Source organism: Anguilla rostrata, chromosome 11 (assembly GCF_018555375.3).
Source record: "Anguilla rostrata isolate EN2019 chromosome 11, ASM1855537v3, whole genome shotgun sequence".
Taxonomy (NCBI): Eukaryota; Metazoa; Chordata; class Actinopteri; order Anguilliformes; family Anguillidae; genus Anguilla; species Anguilla rostrata.
In genome coordinates this window covers 7,982,172-8,001,180 of record NC_057943.1, presented here as the reverse complement: position 1 = coordinate 8,001,180, position 19,009 = coordinate 7,982,172, and the positions used below count along the sequence as shown (strand labels likewise).

At 48.6% G+C, this 19,009-nt stretch overlaps 1 protein-coding gene across 3 annotated transcripts in view; it reads left to right on the top strand.

Moving 5' to 3' along the window:
- Positions 1-11,089, top strand: part of pex14 (peroxisomal biogenesis factor 14) — an 83,426-nt gene extending 72,337 nt beyond the window's left edge. For 2 of the 3 annotated variants that reach the window (XM_064300845.1, XM_064300847.1), the window contains exons 8-9: positions 5,246-5,340; positions 8,229-11,089. In XM_064300845.1, coding sequence (XP_064156915.1) covers positions 5,246-5,340; positions 8,229-8,748 — 615 coding nt within the window. In that variant the 3' untranslated portion in view covers positions 8,749-11,089. The remainder of the gene's footprint in view (positions 1-5,245; positions 5,341-8,228) is intronic. The other variant, XM_064300846.1, reaches the window with a different exon arrangement.
- Positions 11,090-19,009: the final 7,920 nt, after the last annotated feature.

Genomic DNA, 19,009 nt, shown 5'->3' with positions numbered 1-19,009 from the left:
ACCCCCCGTCGGCTGAAAGCCTGTGTTTGGGGCAGTTTGTTAACCTGTGAATGGCGATCGATGAGACGTGATGTAACCGGGTTTACTGGGTCAGGGTGCGAGGCCGGGCGCTTTGTTTTTTGTGATTAAGTTTGGTTCGGGGGATGGGGGGCGGGGGCGGGGAGGGGATGGGGGGGTGTGTGTGCGGCAGCAGTTTTTATAGCAGGATCTTGGCTTTAATTGGAACCCTCGCAAACGCGCTAGCGTTGTGACTCGCCCTAATTTTCCCAGTCCCGTGTTTATAATCCGTAAAGAGAGTAACGGCCCTCGGGAGGGGCCCCGGGGCCCGGAGCCGAGCGGTAAAGAACGGTAAAAAGCGCGGTCCGGAGCGAGAACGCTGGTCTCCGCCGGTCTGTCGTCCCGTCGCCGCGGCGACGCCCGCGCGCCCCGTCGCCGTTTCGGAGCGCGGCGATAAATCACCCCCCGTAATCAGCCCCCCAAAAAAAAGCGTGGCGGGCCGGCGGCTCGGGCGGCGCCGGCGGTGTTTTATGTCCGCAGCTTGTCGAGCACGCGGCCCGCGCGAGCGCAGCATCTGGATCCCGCAGGAGAACATATGCGCCCACATCTGTCTCCGGAGGAGGAGGGGAAAAAAGAATCATACGAATCCACCTCCCTCCCAGCGTTACTTTTATCCAAAGTGCGGGCGGCCGTGACTGTATTCAGAGCCCCCCCTCCCCTCACCTTCCACCCCCACGCCCCACACCCACACCCCACACCCCACCCCAAAACCCAATCTTTTAAATGTGGCAACAAAAATAAATAAAAAAATAAATAAAAATCTGATTGAGTGATCGTATGGAGAATGGGGCGAGGGGGGTCTGGGTTCCGCGGAGCTCACGGTCTGAAACAATGTCGTTACCGCAAATCATTCCTCTCTGTCAGAACGCCGGCGAACCTGCAATCAAATCCATCCATTGTTGCGCGCACTTTAACAATGATCCCGAGCTGGGCTTTCAAAGAACGGAAGAGAGATTTGTTTTTTTGTTTTGTTTTTTTTTTTTTTTTTTTTGTCGAAATATAAATTAAATTGAAAAGTTTGTGCCTCATTTGCCATGAGTGCCTTCTTGGAGGGCGGCGGCGCGTAAAAAGTATATTTCACATCAAAACGCCCATTAAACAAATCATAAACTGCACTTTATAGCGATTGTTGCCGCGATCTTAAATTTTCTTTGGAGACGGGGGGGCGAAAAAAAAAGAAAGAAAAAAAAAAGCCCTGTTGTGTCGAGCCCATATGGGAAATTGGAAAATTGGTTGCAGGTTCGAGGCGTGTGATTAAGAACACATGTTGGGCTGTGGAGCTACTTATCTTTTTTTTTTTGTTTTTGTAGTTAGCGGCCTTCCGGGCAGGCTTTCGGGGTTTCCGCGCGCCGCGCGAAGTGCGGCGGGACTCGGGCGATTAGACCTCTTTAACGCGGAAACGCGCCTTTAACCCAAAACACATGAGTCCTGTTCCGCCCGGCTGCTGAGTAAACACTTCTCCTGGTCCTTACACCGCTAAATGGCACCGCTCTCTCTCTCTCTCTCTCTCTCTCCCTCTCTCTCTCTCTCTCTCTCTCTCTCTCTCTCTCTCTCTCTCTCTCTCTCTCTCTCTCTCTCTCTCTCTCTCTCTCTCTCTCTCTCCTCTCTCTCTCTCTCTCCCTCTCTCTCTCCCTCTCTCTCTCTCTCTCTCCTCTCTCTCTCTCTCTCTCTCTCTCTCTCTCTCTCTCCTCTCCCTCTCTCTCTCTCTCTCTCTCTCTCTCTCTCTCTCTCTCTCCCTCTCTCTTTCTCCCTCTCTCTCTCTCTCTGTCTCTCTCTCTCTCCCCCTCTCTCCACCTCCGGTTTTCGAGGACTTGGAAGCGGGGGTTATTTTTTTTTTTGACAGTTGGGGAAGTTGCGGTCGCGCCGATGGCAGCGTTACCGAAGCTGTTCCATGGCGCTTGGTGACACACGCGCGTGTGTGTGCGGGGTGTGTGGGAGATTCGTACCGCTCCATATAGGCGTAATGTGTACTCTGGCCTGAGGTTCGCCTGTTTGGCGGTATTAAAAGCCCAAATTAAAGAGTGTATATTGGCACTGCTCTGTTCAGACAAATTTAGCATATTTCCATTCGGTTAACAAGCACACTTTTTTTCCCTTCTTTTTTTTTTTTTTTTACGAGATAATCCAAATATCTAGCAGTTTATATTGATTGCACTGTTTCCTCAAATCAGTGCAGCTAGGTCTTTATTAGTGTTAGCACATAAAAGATTAGGAACTGCTCAATTTCGAGCAGAACACTCCTGTTCCGGGGATAGTGAATAAATACTGAGATAAATTACGCCAGCTTATGCTCTTGAAACACTCCAAAGGGATTTATTTTGAAGATAATTCTACCGTAAATATACATACATTAGAGGGGGAAAAAGCACAATCTGTTAGTCTCTGCGAATTAATTTGCATCTCGACATTTAAATGCACGCTCGTTTAGGTATTATCTGTTGCTAATGGTCTGCGGGCATTCATCATAATTTATTTTTATTGTGCTGTCTTCAGCGCTGGAGTTGATGCTCGCGTTCGTATTAACGCCCTCTCTGCAGAGGCTTGTTTCTGAGTCCCAGCTCTGCGTTTCGCCTCTTCGGTAATTTTCTTCACTTTTTTTGCTCCTCCTCAATGCTCGCCGCCCCCCCGTCCGCCCCCCCCTCGCCCCGGGAGGTCCCTGAAAGGGGGAGGGGCCAGAAGCCCAGGAAGCAGCCAATCGGAGACGCGCGCGGGCCTCACCTGCGGCGCTGTTTGCTTGTTTTTTATCGCAGGCGGGGGGTCCTGGGCCGACCCCCCCAGCAGCAGGTTCCGCTGTTTAAGCTGAAACTCGCCGCCGTTGTTCTCGCCCAGTTTTTTAATGCCGCCGCAGTCCAGCGCAGGCGTTTTAGCCGGCTTTATGGCTCCCACCGAAGGGCCCGGGCTGGGACTGCGCGCAGAACTTAGAGCCGAAATGAATGTTCCCCGCCAGGTCCAGGGGTACCTGAGGTGTCAGCAGCGGAGTGGAGCTTGCTCTGGGTCCCTACTCCCCACCCCCTGCCCCCCCCCCCCACTCTCCTCCTTTTTCCTTTTTTTAATTTTTAATTTTTATTTTATTTTATGGAAGTCCAAGCCTCTGAAGCAATTAATTTTTTTTTTTTCTTCTCCAAAGGTAAAATTAGAGAGAAGTACATTCCAGGCTTATTACGCAAGCGCCTGTGGGAGCAGGGGGGATTAAGATGGCTGTAATGAGGTGAAGCCTGTAATAAGAGTGTTTTCACAGGGCCTTAATGCAGCGAGGTGAGATCAGATGTGCCCTCAAAAAGCAGGCCAGGTTAGGAACAGATAGGTGAGGGTTAGCCCCCTCCTCCAACCCCCCCCGTACCACCCTCTTACCTCTCTGTAAATGAGTCTGATCCCTTTCAGATGTGATTCAATTAATTTCTATAAGATTTAATTACATGTGATGGAGTCCAAGTTATCCCGCTTTACTCAGTAGGGCTGGGACAGGGTGGGGGGAGGGGGACGGGGGAGGGGACGGATGGGAGGGGGGGTCTCTGCCTCCTCTAACTAGCCGCCACCAGTGAGTCAGAGATTCTTAATTACAGTTTTATTTTTCTTTTCTCCCTCTTCTTTTATTTTATTTATTTATTTAATTTTTTTTCCCCGGGGGACTTAATCTATATCTTCCGCTGGCCCCGGCGTCTCTCCCTCACTTCAGAGAGCCGGGGTTTTGGGGGGGGTGTGGGGGTGGATTAGGCCGCAGACCGGGGGCCTTTGCTGCCGCAGTGTTCAAAGCAGCAGGTGCTGGCCCCTTTTTGACTGGGGGTGTAGGTTTACCCAGACGGGCCGTCTGTGGGAGGAGGACCTGGCCCGGGGATCTGCTCCTAATCCCCCAGAGCGGGGTTCACCTAGAACGCCTCGTATATCACCGCGCTCGGCTCCTAATCGCGCGACGAGGCGGCGGGGTGACTACAGAGGGCCGGGGGAGATACGCGGGGAGGTACATGGCCAGATTAGGCCGGCTTTGATATCAGTCGCGCGTCGCTTTGCTCTGTAAATTTGGCGATACACCTAGAGAGGGTCCTCAAAGGGTTTGTGTTGCTCGCTCCTTGTTACGGTTTAAAAAAATTCTTATTTTTTTGTACAAGAGGCTGTTTCAACAGTCATTTTTTCGCTGAGATAAATACCTGTTAGACTCCTGACTGTGGGCAGACTTCACAAGCCCCTGCATAAGCCAGAACCGTCTGCGCTTCGGGTGCCTGGAGTGTTAGCTGAAAGGGTGGCTGGTCGAGCGGCGTTCCCATGAGCCTCTTGGGCCTCGCACCGGGAGAGTTCCGAGCCACGGCCGACTTCTGCCGCGAGCTGCCCCATTTCCAGACAAAACGGAGAGAGAGGGATGGACGTGCGGGTTCTTGAAGTGATTTGCCAGTCAAATATTTGGAGGACACTACAATTAGCCGTCGCCCATCGTAGCGGTTCATCGCATGCCAAGCACCGCTTGATAAGACTCACTTTTAATAAAGCCCTTGGCCTTTCGGAAGCCCCATGAATGCCTTCATTGTCCAGCCCCGAGCCTCTTATCAACCGGCCTCGTCTTGTACAAATCGCCAGTGGGAAATATGGAAAAACGTATGTAAAAACGGCACGATTCAGTCACATTACCTTCTGGGACAGCCATTGTTCAGTTTGGTGGAGGATGAAGTCAAAAGGTTTTTTCTTTTGTCTTATATTTATTTTATTTTTTTTTTAGCAGCGATGCAGACTTTATGTAAATGGCAGGGCTGCGGTGTGCTCACAGTGATGCTGTGTCTGAATCTAATGTGCAGGCCTGCAGGTGTTTGCGTTGCTAAATAATCTGTAATTATGAATAATCTGTCAGTGAAATGAGCGGCACGCTGGGGGAGAGAGGGTGGAGATGAGAGGCAGGAGTGTGTCCTGTGTCCTGGGGTGATGGTGCTCTGGTCATAGACACACAGGCCCTGAGACCTGGCCTGCTGTAGCATCTCAGAGCCCTGTATGTGACTGACTCTCCTCTTCTCTCTCCTCTCTTTCTTTCCTTTTCTCTCCCTCTCCCCCCTCACTCTCTCCCTCGCTTTCTCTACTTTCTTTCTCTCCCCCTCTCTTTTTTCTTTTCCTGTCTCTCCCCTTCTCTCTCCTCTTTCTTTCCCTCACTCCCTCCTTCTCTCTCCCCTACTCTCTCTTTCTCTTTCCATCTCTTTCTCCCCCCCAGCAGGCTTCCTCTGCGGCGGGCCGCATGCTGGAGTCTCAGGCCCTCAGCGAGCTCAAGGCGGAGATGGTGTCTCTGAAGGGTCTGCTCCTCAGCAGGTACCTCTCACACACCACACACTCACACACACACATACCGCACACTCCGCACTCTCTCCACACGCACACACTGCACACTCCACACACACACACTGCACACTCCACACGCACACACTGCACACTCCACACACTGCACACTCCACACACACACTCCACACACACCACACACTCCACACACACTCCACACACATACCACACACTCCACACACACACACACACACCGCACACTCGCACACACCCACACACACACATACACACACACACGCAAACACCACACACTCACACACACACACGCACACCTACACACTCCACACACACACACACACACACACACACACACACACACACACACACCACACACACACCGCACACTCCACACACGGTCTCTTGTCCCCGGGGCCTGAGGGCACTGTGGGGTCACTCTCTCTCACACATTATCTCCAAATTAACCTCGGCGCTATTACTTAACACGCACGTCTGATTGCTGCTTGAAATTCATTCCAGACTTTCTGGAACAAAAAAATGCTTTCGGTCCTTTTACCGAGCCTCCATCTAATGCCCTTAACTCCCTGCACTCTGGATGCAAAGCTGAGTGTCTTTGGTGCTTTATGCTGTGCGGTTTAAATCAACTGAATGATTATGTGTGTCAATGCTCTGCCCACCTAGCATAGTCTACACTAAAATATATAAGTCTGCAGCTCAAGTTCTATTTGTAATTATTTTCTGATCATTTTATTTTGTTTAAAGCCTATTGCCTCATCATTGTTTTAACAACTATTAGTAAATAAATAAAAACTATACGTTTAACACATTGCAGTCTTGATTTGGGGAATCCAATCCACAGCAATGGCTGAAATCTACTCCACAAGTACGTTTTAAGAAAATGCTGTAAAATACTTATGCCATGGTTTCTGTAGAATTGATAGCTGCTTAAAACCTGTTGTAAATCAAACAATTTGGGTATTATAGTTATGAAAAATTCAGCCATAATTGGCCATATAATTACGGTAGTGTTATATTGAAGTACATTTGAATGGCAAATGTAATCATTTGCATTTGGCACAAAGCTAAATAATTTAGATTCCAGGGCAGGACTCAGGCCAGGCCAGGCCTGGCGTAAAATTTGCCTGCGCTTCTGAAAACATGAATGGCATCTCCTTCCGAGAAGGAATATTTCCTTTTATTCATTACAAACACACCTGTTCTGTGCTTTGAGCTGGTTTACATAATCAATCACGTCACCTAGCCAACAAGCTAATGCTTGTAATGAAAAATCCAACCTTGTCATCTAAGCACTTGCACCTTTTGCCCCCCCCCTCCCTTTCGGTAGCCCCCCCCCCCTACAGACTGGGGGCCAGCGGTAGCAAGCTGGTTGGGGCCAAAGCCCCTCTGGCTGACCGGCCAGAAGAAGAAAAAAAACTAAACAAAAAGAAAATGCAAGTAGACGCTCAGTTGGACGCTCTGGGGCTGAGGGTGAGGGATGGGGAGAGGCCAGTGCGCGTTATTAGAAGTGTTCGCAGAACTTAACGTTAAGAGAGAGCAGCATCCGTGCTGCGCAATGGCAGCGAGCTGAGTAGCCTGCCGCTCTCTGCTCGGCTGAAAAAGGGAAGGCGTTGTGAATGGCTGCGATTGCCAGACCTCTCCGCGCCCACCACTGAGCTGCTCTTATGTTGTTCACTGGAGCCCACACAGCCTGTTTTAAGATGGCCGTCCCACCCGGTGTCAACCACCGCTACGGCGTCTCAGAGGGGACATCTTTGTGCCACACAATTTATAATCTGCATATAATCTGTAGCAGGACACTAAAGTCACAGAAATATTGAACTGCAGTTCTGTAGATGGCAGGGAATTTGAAGGCTGTCTCATGTCCTGTTTGTGCATCAAACCGAGCACTATGTATGTTCACTTTACTATTACATTAGGAAAATTCCTGAATACTGCTTTTATCCACTGCGTGTGGGAACTGGCTTGTTACTGGTTAATGAGCGTTGATATATATCCGGCAGTATTCCTCATTTCATGAAAATTTATTCAGTTCCAGCTTCATTAATATTCATTTGATTGTATGTGCATAATGCAAATTAAGTTCTAAGTAATGGTTACATCTGAAAAATCATGCAGATTAAAGCTTTCTCCAGGACTCTGGGTTTCTGCCTGGTTTGTACTTATTTCCCGTATTAATCAGTGATTTGTTTTCTCTTTTGCTCTCATTTTATCCTGACTCACTCAAGATGTTGCGCTGTATCAGGGGTTAAATACTGAAACAAGACAACAAAGAAGCACCATCTGGCACAAAGGCTCGTCTCCTGCACAGCTCGCACTTTCAAAGTTTCTTTGAGAAAAAAAAAAATCCCCGTAATCGTCTGGATCAACAGCAAATGCGGTTCCTTTGGTATTCACCTCTTTTATAAGCGGTGACTTTTTCATGCTTCTTAAACTTTACCCAACTCCTAAAACTGCAGCAACTTTATGTAAATGTGAGGGCGTTTGTGGTGGGTGTGATGTGCGTGGCGTTGGGGAAAAAGCAAAGCTGAAAAACATGCTCTTAACGCGTCTAGCCCTACTTTACGCTACTCTGGGTGGACAGAATAATATCCAAGGTGGCCGGGTGCACTGGACTGAGCCACTGCCCATTTACTGCACACATCTGAGCGTTTCATTTTCAGATCATATTTGGGTTATTTCAGATTTATGATGATGATTATTATGATGATGAAGATGATGATTATAGTGATGATGATGATGATGATGAAGATAATGATTATAATGATGATGATGATGAAGATGATGATGAAGATAATGGTTATAATGATGATGATGATGGTGAAGGTGTGTGATCTCGGCGCTCTCTCTCTCTCTCTCTCTCTCTCTCGCCCGCCCCCTCCCAGGAGGCAGTTCCCGGCGTCGCCGTCCGTTCCCAAGATCCCGTCGTGGCAGATCCCGCTGAAGCCGCCCGCGCTCTCGAACCCGCCGTCCGTCAACCACAACAACAACAGCAGCAGCGACATCTCGCCCGTCAGCAACGAGTCGGCCTCGCCCTCGCCCGTCCGAGAGGGCCACAGCCCGCAGAGCTCCCTGAGCGGGGGCCTCAGTGGCCCCCACAGCCTCAACGGGGGGGAGGCGGGCGGCGGCGGCCTGGGGCCCGCGCTGCCCCTCGACCTGAAGGACCAGGTGCGCATGGAGGTGCAAGGAGAGGAGGAGAAGAAGGAAGAGGTGGAGGAGGAAGAGGAGGAGGAGGATGAGGAGGAGGAGGACGAAGACGAAGACGACGACGTGAGCCACGTGGACGAGGAGGAGCACCTGAGCGTCCAGACGGAGGACCGCAGGGGCGGGGACGGACAGATCAACGAGCACGTGGACAAGCTGCGCCGCCCGGAGGGCGCGGCCAATGAGAGCGAGGTGGATTAGGTCACTCGCATGCCGAGGGGTTCCTCTTTCGCCCACCGACCCTCCCCCAAACCCCCCCTCCTCGTTTTATTTTCAGCCTTTGATATGTTAATTTTTTCTTTATAAAATATAATACTCATCTTGAGCATCCAATATAAAAGTAAAAAAAATAACGATAATAATCCGTGGACAGCAAATTTTGGTTTTGTAGTGCCCTGCTATATCTGTGGCTTCCTTCTCTTCCTTTTTTTTACGTGCGGACTCTGTTCAGGCGCATTATTGCATGGCTGGGCAGTTAGGTAGCCTAGTTTAAAAAAAAAAGAAAAAAAAAATAAATCTTTGAACTTGCAGGATTAAATTACGACAAAAATCAGTAAAAGGTCGACCCATTTCATATTAACCCCTCCTCTTCCAATTGGTTGTTCAGGCTCAAGCTCTGCCCAACGGGAGGCCCTGACATTAGGCAGTCCTCGTAGCCACTAGCTGTGCCACCTGACGTCGTGTCTGTAGTTTCTAGTGCCGATTAGCCAACACGTGACCATATATCTGCTCGTTAGAGTGTCTGTCTTTTCATCGAATTAACGGGCTACAGTAACACTCTGGACACCAAAGAACTAGTGATTGAGCCCAGTGCACTTTAGAGCCCAGGCCGTGGTTAGTCTCAGACTGAGGAGTCTGTCAGCTTTGCCAAGGGATCTCCCCTTGAGCCCGGATGCTCATGCACACACACGTATGCACACCGACACACACACACACACTCTCTGTCGGTAGACGAGGACAGCTAGATAGAAAACGTCGATGCTAGGAGCTCTTTGTTTCACGTCGCCTCGGTGACTCGGGGCGGGACGCAGGAAGCCCTCGGGCGACGTTCCCGCGCTGTAGAAAGGGGCCGAGAAGGAGGAGCCGCGGGGAGCGAGATCGCCGACGGACGCGACGGACGGCGTTTCGCCCGGCGCGCGCGGGGAAGGAAGACGCGCGGCGCGTTTTTCCGCCTCCGTCTGCGTCTGCGATGAGGCTGGAGCGAGAAGCAGGGCCTCCTCCTCCTCCTCCTCCTCCTCCTCCACCTCCACCTTCACCCGAGCCGCTGACTCGCTTTATGAAGTGTGTTAATAATCGAATGATCAACAAATAACAGATGTATTAGTTCATGCGGCTTGAAATGTCAAGGAGGCTGAAATCGGAAATCTAATACCAAAACCCCGTTATATTATATTATATTACATGACAAACCCTCCAGTCCAAATTATATAGGGCCTCCTACGGTGAAAAATCTTATCATGAGACGACACCAAGGTTTTGTAATTAAACCGTGTAAAACAATGGAGGAGGTGGCAGTGGAACTGGTGACGGTTCTGCCTCTTTTTACTGCGGGTGGGGGGCGGGGTGGTGGGGCGGGGGATGGGGGAGGGAAGACAAATGCCCCTTAATGTAAACGGAGAGTAACGTATGAATACTTAACTAATGAAATTACTCATTCACCCAGCTGACGAGAAAAAAAAAAAAAAAGAAAAAGAAAAAAAAATCCCTGGAGTGAGAATTACTGTACAGTAGCGGCCGAGCCACGGCGCTCTGCACAGAATGTCTTTCACCGTGACTCCTGTGAGTGACGCAAGCTGCTGCTTCGTACTGATTGGCTGGGGCAGACATTTTCTTTTTTGTTCTTTTTTTATAAACTTAATCCTCACCTCAGTTACCTTAATAATAATAATAATAATAATAATAATATTATAATCATCATAATAATAACAATAATAATAATGATAATAATAATAATAAATAATTATGATCATAATAATATAATAGTAATAATAATAATAAATAATGATAATAATAGTAATAATTGTACATTTTCTGGAAGGTTATTCAGTGATGTCTCATGTTTAATTTTTTTTGTAATGGACGGTTACTAACACGAATGTAGTCAGTGACGTGGAATAACAGAACCTGAGACTGTCCCCTTGGAGACGGAGAACGGTGTGACACGTGTAAGCACAGGACAGAGGGGAGGGCAGGCTGATTGACAGGTCCTGTCTCAATCACACGGACGCGAGGACGGGACGGGACGGGAAGAGGCGGGGCAGAAAACCCGCCGTGACCTTTCACCTCGCGGATGAGAGCGGGCGGAGGAATCCGCTGCGTGCGGAGGAGCCGTTAGTGTTCAAACCTCGCCTTCTCACCACCTCAGTTTCAGTGTATGGCTCCCCGCCGACAACTAGTACCCAGCTGCTGATTGTGAAAATATACAAACTCCTGATATCCAAAATAAATGTACATAATTGTAATAAATCTGGTTTAACACAGTCGACTACGTTGGTAGACTGTTTTTCTTTTTTGTTATAATAAAATCTTAATTTTAATGGTCTGTATGTGAACAATCATGTATCATTCTGCCAAACTGTGTTGAGTTCTTTGTTGGAAATTCTGTACACTCGTTTGAAATGTGTTGAGGCACGACCAACATGGCCGCATTCAAAAGAAGCACCACATAGCTTTGGTTTTTAAAAATCTTTAATGCTCGCATATTTATTTAGAAGCAATCATTGCTTGTGTTCACCCATAAAACGCTTTTAATGCACTGAAAACAAGGCGTGACTCCAAAACTGAATTATGTGCATGAAGGTGCATTTGTGGTCCCGCTTTTTAATGGCGGATCTGTCGCTTCCCTTTAAAATTTAATTGTGATCAGCACTTCTTCCTGACATTTTCAATGAGATCTCTGTTAAGAGTATTTAAATCAATAAACTTTGCTCCTAAAACGGCATTCTTAAAAAAAATAAAGACATTCCACTAAAGTAAGCAGTACGAATATTCCAGTGCATTATCAAGTTTATGAATTTAATTTGTCTGTCAAGGTCTTAATGATCGATAGCGCTGCACATATTGATGTGGTGTATAAACTTCTCAGAGGTTCGATACCGCATCCCTTTGTAATCCATTAACCTCTCCCTGGGGTTCAGGCCTACCTGAGATTTATAGGAGCCCCTGTAATAAATGCACTTGTGCATCATTTAGGGCCCCGCGGGACCCCCGGCGCGCTCCTCTCCCAGAAAGGCTCGTCTGCGCCGATCGCCCGCGCTCCTCTCTCCGTTTTTTGGGCAGCCCGCAAGCCCCGCCTCGGCTGCGAGGGGGACCTCCGCAGATCACTCCGGACAGGAAGTAGGGACAGCCCCCACTTGCATTAATGTGGGTGGATGGGGGGGGGGGACTTATATTAAAGGACAAGCAAACATTTAAAAAAAAAAAGAAAAAAGGCGCAGGCCTTTGTGATGATGTCGTTTTCCGGAAAGGAAAAACGTGAGCGGGGCGGGTTGAGAACGCTTCTCGTATTTTTTATTATTATTATTTTTTTGAGCGCGTATCTCCCGCTCTGCCTCGGACCGTTGGGGGCTTTAACCTCATCAATCTGCCCGCTAAACGGGCAGCACTCAATAGGGGAGCGTATCGACGCGCCCCCAACGCCTATTGTTCTCCTGAACTGAACACTCAGCAGGTTAGAAGGCTGAGTGTCTCCCTCCTCCGTCCCTCACCGATCAATGCCGGGGTAGTTATCCCTTTTCTGCCCCGGGGGGGGGGCGGGGCGTCCGCTCGGTTCAGCCAGAGACGATGTGGCCCAGGGAAGGGGGGGTTACCTGCAGGGTCTCCGCACCCAGCCTACCCCACCCACCCCCACCCTGGTGACATCACGGAGGAGGCGTGATGCAGGGGGCCACTAAAGGACAAGGCCCTGCATGGGAGAAGGTCGTATAAGTCGGTCCAAGAGTCAGAAATCCACAGCGGCCTGAGAAAACTCCCCCCACTTTCCCTCTCAGATAGAATGGATGCAAGTGGAATAAAAAGGCGGCCTGTTTGAAGTCAAGCTGGACGTGTGGCTGGTTCCTCCCTCCCCTCCCCCCCACTCCCCACTCCCCCAGGGCCCGGAATGGCATCCGATACCACGGGAATATATCCCTCTTTCCCCCCCCGGAGACGTCCCGTGGCCCCAGGGGAATTCACCGCAGGACAGATACTATCAGAAAAAAAAAACAGCCCTGTCACGGCATTATTCAAATGGGAGGAAAGTACGGCAGTAACCGGCGTCGTTTACCTCCGTTTTTCTGTCTGCGAAGTTCCACCGCCGCGGCCGCCATTTTACATCTTTATCACTAATGTCCATTTCAGCCGAAACGCCGAGCGTGCAAAAACCTGACTGCACAGAGGAAGAAATAAAAAATTAAAAAAATCAACCCTGGCCATGTCTTAAAGGTCAAAGGTGTTTTCAGAAAGCCAAAGCAGCTCTGCTCACTTCCTCCCTGTATCGACGGTCGCCGCTGGAGGTATTGCGTCACGGTAACAGCGGCAAGAAGCTTAAAGGGTAATTTGCAAAAAAAAAAACGACCATTTCCTGCCAGAAAAAAAAACCCAGAAAAACCCCCAGCTTTTGCGTGTTTAAGAGGCAGTTCCTGGCTGCAGGTTTGAGGTAAGGGGGGGTGAAGCGGTGCTCTGTACGTAATTAAAGCAAAGTCATAACTGCTTTTTTCCCCCCCCTCTCCTCGTCGGCGTCTCGGTTTCAGGTGTGACGGCAGGAGGAGCCGCTCATGACTCAGCTGCACGGCTGCGTGGAGTGCAGAGCGCAGAGCTGGTGGGTGCAGCTGAAAAAGAGTGGGGGGGGGCTTTTTTCGGGGTGAAAATACGAAGCGAACGCGCGGAGCCAAGGTCGGGTGGGGGGATGGATTGGGGGTGGGGGGCGCTGCCTGTGCGTGCGGCTTCCGAACACAGAGCCCTGGGAACGCTGTGGAGGGCCATAAAGCACTTTGTCATCACCCCTTATATAAACTCTCCACAATCGAGTGGTCTCGCGTCCCCCGCGTGTCATCCGATGTCCTCCTGGCCCCGTTTCAAGTTTAAACGGATCAAATATTCACCTGTCTCCCCCCCACCCCACCCTGCCATCACCGGCCCCCCGCTCATTCCCACCTCCCCTGTCGCATGGGGCCTGGCGTATGGGACGGCGGTCGACGGGAGGGAGGGGGAGGGGGTGGTGGGGCTGCCCACCCGGCAGGTTGGCGAAAGTGTTGGAACCCTTGGAGGGGGGCGGAAGAAAAGTGTAAAAACAATAGCGGCCTGTAAAAGAGGTCAATAAATCTGGGGGCGAGACAGCCCTGGAAGTAGGGACACACCGTATGAATGGGCTTGTATGAGCCATTGGCGTCGGGTCTGAGCTGCAGCGAGTCTGGCGCTGCGCGGGCCTGGCGGCGGGCGGGTCTGGCGCGCGTGCGGCTGGGTCTGAGCGCGTGCGGGCGGTCTGAGCGCTGCGCGGGTCTGAGCGCGTGCGGTGGGTCTGAGCGCGTGCGGCGGGTCTGAGCGTGTGCGGCGGGTCTGAGCGCGTGCGGTGGGTCTGAGCGCGTGCGGTGGGTCTGAGCGCGTGCGGTGGGTCTGAGCGCGTGCGGTGGGTCTGAGCGTGTGCGGCGGGTCTGAGCGCGTGCGGAGGGTCTGAGCGTGTGCGGCGGTCTGAGCGTGCGGGTCAGCGTGCGGTGGGTCTGAGGCGGGTCTGCGGGCGGCGGGTCTGAGCGCGTGCGGTGGGTCTGAGCGCGTGCGGTGGGTCTGAGCGTGTGCGGAGGGTCTGAGCGCGTGCGGCGGGTCTGAGCGCGTGCGGCCCGCCCCCCCTGTTGAGCACGCTCACGGAACTGCAGGCGCTGCCGGGGCAACAGGTGCGAAGCTCGACAGCGTCTGCAAATTAGACAAATGCCCCCCCCCCCCCCGTGTGAGGAGCACCTGGAGCTCTCCAGCGGGTGGGGGCGGGGGCAGGGAGACAGGCCTGTGTTAAATGAAATGTCACCTCTCTCTGTCTCTGTCTTTCTTTCCCCCTCTCTCTCTCTTTCTTTCTCTGTTTCTTTTTTCTTTCACATTCTTTATCTTTCTTTCCCTTTCTTTTTCTCTTTCTCTTACTTTCTTTTTTCACATTCTCTCTCTCTCTTTCTCTGTCTCTCTCCCCCTCCCTCCCTCGAATGTGTACATGATGTCATGACCATTCCCTAGATGCCAATCTCTGTCTCTCCCCCTGTCTCTGCATTCACATGAAAGACTTGCTTTGTGAACATTTCCCTGTGTCTGCAATATGTGCAAATGTGACAGAACAGGTGTAGTAAAGTGGACCTCACAGCCAACCGCACATGCACTAGAGAAATGAACCTGCTGTTTTATGTTTTCATTGGAAATGCAAATACCGCCACTACTGCATTCTTTATTATGGGATGTGTAATTGCACACTGCTTCTTTTTCATGTCGTATCCCACTCTGTAACTTGTAGTGATTAGGGAATGTAAAAGAAAATCCCTAACACCACCAGAAATAACATTACACGGACTCATCTTTCAAGACAACTTTTTGCATCTGCCAGGTGATGAAGGTTTGTGCCCCTCACAGGTTATCATGAGATGGAAATGGCGGAGGAGTGAACACTTTGATGTGCTGTTAATCGTTAAAACTGATCAGGCTGACGGAGTTTAGCGGAAATATAGCCTGACGCGCTGTTCAGGTGATGGCGGATGAAAATAGGATCGGACGTGTTCCACGGACATGTGCACCTTGTTCTGCCCTTCGCCAGATTTACACATTAGCGGTGTTTTAGGTTCAGGACATCCGTGCTCGTCTATTATTCCACGTGTCCGTTTGTGTTGACGGGCTGGGGTATGTGTGCGGGTGGGGTGGGGGGGTCGGTGTGACCTTGTCCTCCAAACTTGGCCTGGATTGTCACTGCGAAATACAATCCAAAAATTTTCAAGCCCTCATAGCTGGGGGACGAAAAAAAAAAAATGAAAGCGCAACAATCCCAAAATCCCTTGCTGCTCTCCCAACCTCCCTCTTTGGAAGGAGTTGCAGTACTCCCAGAATTCCTCTGGTAACAGAAAACCTCCCGTCATTGGTCCACATCTTCTATTCTTAGCTTGGACAGAATCTCCCCAACCTTTCCCTCTTACACACACTGCAGATGGCACATTGCTGATGTATTCCATATTAAATTACAGAGTTTTAAGTGAGGGGGTGGGTTGGGAGTTTGGGGAGGAGCGGGGGGGCTATCAACAGCCATAATGTGGAAGATTAGCGTCAGACGCATCACACCTGTTTCCATCCTCCATTTTGGTGAAGGACACAGCTGTGACACCAAAAAGGGTATTTTGAAAAGGCCTTGGTCCTTATTTAGCCTTACACTTACACTCAAGGCTGTGTTTATGAGGCTCATTAGGTGATGTCACTCCCAAACCCCCCCCCCCCACACACACACACACACACATGCATAAGAAAAACAGACAAGCGCTCCGTTTCAAACGCATTTTATTGTTCAAGCTTGGCTCCAGGTGGGGTAATGTAGTCATGTGACATTTCCAATCTCAAGGCTGAGAGGAACTGGACCAGACCTGCATTCTGCTGTGGCGTTGGAAATATCTAGTCACATGTTGATTGCATAGTTTCATGTAAGCCAAACAGACTGTTCCCAGACCCATAAATACCATTAATAAAATTCTGTTTGCACGCTCTCTCTCTCTTTCTCTCTCTCTCTCTTCAGGTTCTGTTGTTATGCATTCAGACTGTATCTCGGTATTCATATTCACGCTTTCTTCACGCTAACCTAGTTGGAAATTGTCCGTGAGATTTTGGTCCTCTGCGTTATTGAAGGAACTGTTTTTCTGTATGGCGTCCGTCACAGGGCTGCACTGGCTCAAATTTCCTGGGTGGCTGCTGTGGCTGTTTGTTTGTTTGACCTGTGAAATCACACAGGGCTACACCCGGGACGACGGCACTGTTGTTGCACTTGTTTCTTATACATCCAAAACGGTTTTTTTACTATCTTTTATTTTTGTCCCCCCCCCAACACCACCACCTCCCAAATGTATAGGATAAGATTCCGGTGTCTCTCTAAAGGTTATTACAGGAGCTGCAGACAGAGCTGGTAGAACACTGTGGATATAGCACGTCCCACTATCGTGTGATTAATCCCGAAGACAAAAATATTATGCCTGTAGTTTCCCCTTCCTGTTTTATAGGTATTCTTTTCCTTGTCAAGCTGAAATTAATTGAATTCGGTAATAACGGCACTGACACAGGCTGCGCCTTCTCCCCAGCAGCCACTTCAAGCCCAGCTGCCAAAAAAGGACAGGTTTTATGGCTCTGTCACCCAGTCAATTTGTGTTCTGTTGTGTTCCTACCATGACAGTCGAGCAATGGAGCACATTGTGCTATTCCAGCTCATTGTCAACATATCTGCCCGGCTTTTTTTTTCATCTCTCCCCCGCAAGAAAACGATCCCCCCCCTCCCCCCCTTCCCCCCTTCCCCCCTTCCCACCCCTCGTGTCAAATTAACCAAATTTACAGCTTAGCACTTAAGAAGTTCTTCGGTTGCCAGGAAAGCGGGTCTTGCTGGTGCGCCTCTCCGTAGCTCCCGTCGAATTAGAATTGTTCGGGCTCCCTACAGACCCTCGGCGGAGCTCTGTTTCTTTTCCCTACACTCCCCTTTTGGACTGAGTTATAAAGCGATGAAACAATCCCCCCACCACCCCTTCTCCACCCTCCACCCCCCCCACCCCCCTCCCCCCCGCCTCCCCAGCCTAGCAGACCGCTGCTTGGATTTTAAGCAAACTACTTGAAATCTAATGGTTCCCTGGCCAGGGGCCAGAGCAGATTAGCAATTTCATACGGCTTGTTTCGTGTTGCAACTCGCCACTGGCTGTTTGTTCTTCGTTTGGCAGGCCCCTTAAAACAGAGGGGGCGAGTAATTTATGGCTCGAGACGAACTCTGAGCAAACTAAAAGAAGTAGAATGCAATGTTTGGTGTTTCTGTGCAAACATTTATGTAACAAACTTGATGTGTCGTACCTTTCAGAAGCTTGTGGCAGTCCAGCCCTTCCCTCTTCTTTGGAGGGTGTTTAAAATTTGTGCAACAAATAAAGTTGTTTGCTTGGAACTATTTCTGTGATGTAATTTTCATTGCGTACTTACCACAAATAAGTACCTTGGTAAATATTACTTGGAAAGTTTTTATACTGAATAAAACATTTTTTTCAGGTCATGTCACTCATGTCATTATTTCAATTTTTGTGAAAATGATTGGTGAAGAGAGCACAACCAGTGTTACTGGTCATTGGATCGAATGACTGTGGTAAAAGAAATGAACAAAAATGATTTGACGACATATCACACGCAAAACATGAATAAAATACATAAGAATGCAGTCTGACAACCAAGGAGTAAAAAAAGATGAGATGGATGGGAAATAAGCTTTATTCAACTGTGGTGAAATAAACAAATTAGAATACAGTTGAAGATATCTATGAAGAAAAACAAATTTCCCTGGGAAATTAGGGTTAGGGTTATGAAAACGGTAAGTCTGAAGGTTGAGGCAAAGACCCAAAACATTTCTCTAGTAGCTGTGTAAAAGATGTGAACAACTTCAAAAATTCTAAAAATGTACTTTTCCTACTGATAATGATGGGAAATCACCTTTATTTACCAACTGTGGTTAAATAAACAAATTAGAATATATTAGAAAATATTTATGATGAAAAACATATTTCCCTGGGAAATTCTGAAAATACATAAGACTACAGTCTTATGCCTAAAATGTGAAAAAAGCAAAAATTCAAAAAATGTACTTTTCCTACTGATAATGATGAGAAATCACCTTCATTCACCAACTGTGGTTAAATAAACAAATTAGAATATATTTAAAAATATTTACGATGAAAAACATATTTCCCTGGGAAATTCTGAAAATACATAAGACTACAGTCTTATGCCTAAAATGTGAAAAAAAGCAAAAATTCTAAAAATGTACTTTTCCTACTGATAATGATGGGGAATCACCTTTATTCACCAAATGTCATTAAATAAACAAATTAGAATATTTTTGAAGATACTGGGAAATTCAGAAAATACATAAGAGTATAGTCTTACAGTATATCTAAAATGTGAAAAAGTATAGCATTTTTTAAATGTACTTTTCCCACTGATAATTATAGAAAATCACATTTATTCAACAACTGTGGATAAATAATCGAATTAGAATGCAAGGTTTGTGTATTTTTATTTAGTAGATAACAATGGGAAACCTAATTCAAGACACCTTAGTAATTATTTATTGCTATGATGTGCTTTTTCAGGTTTGATGCAATTATTTATTTGTGGATGAGATTGCACTTTGTGTCCCAATTTTTTCATATTTAAATGGCACTTTTAAGTCAGTGTTATCACCTAAATACATTGTCATTATTTTTATTTTAATACAGTTAAATGGATACATTCAGCCTCT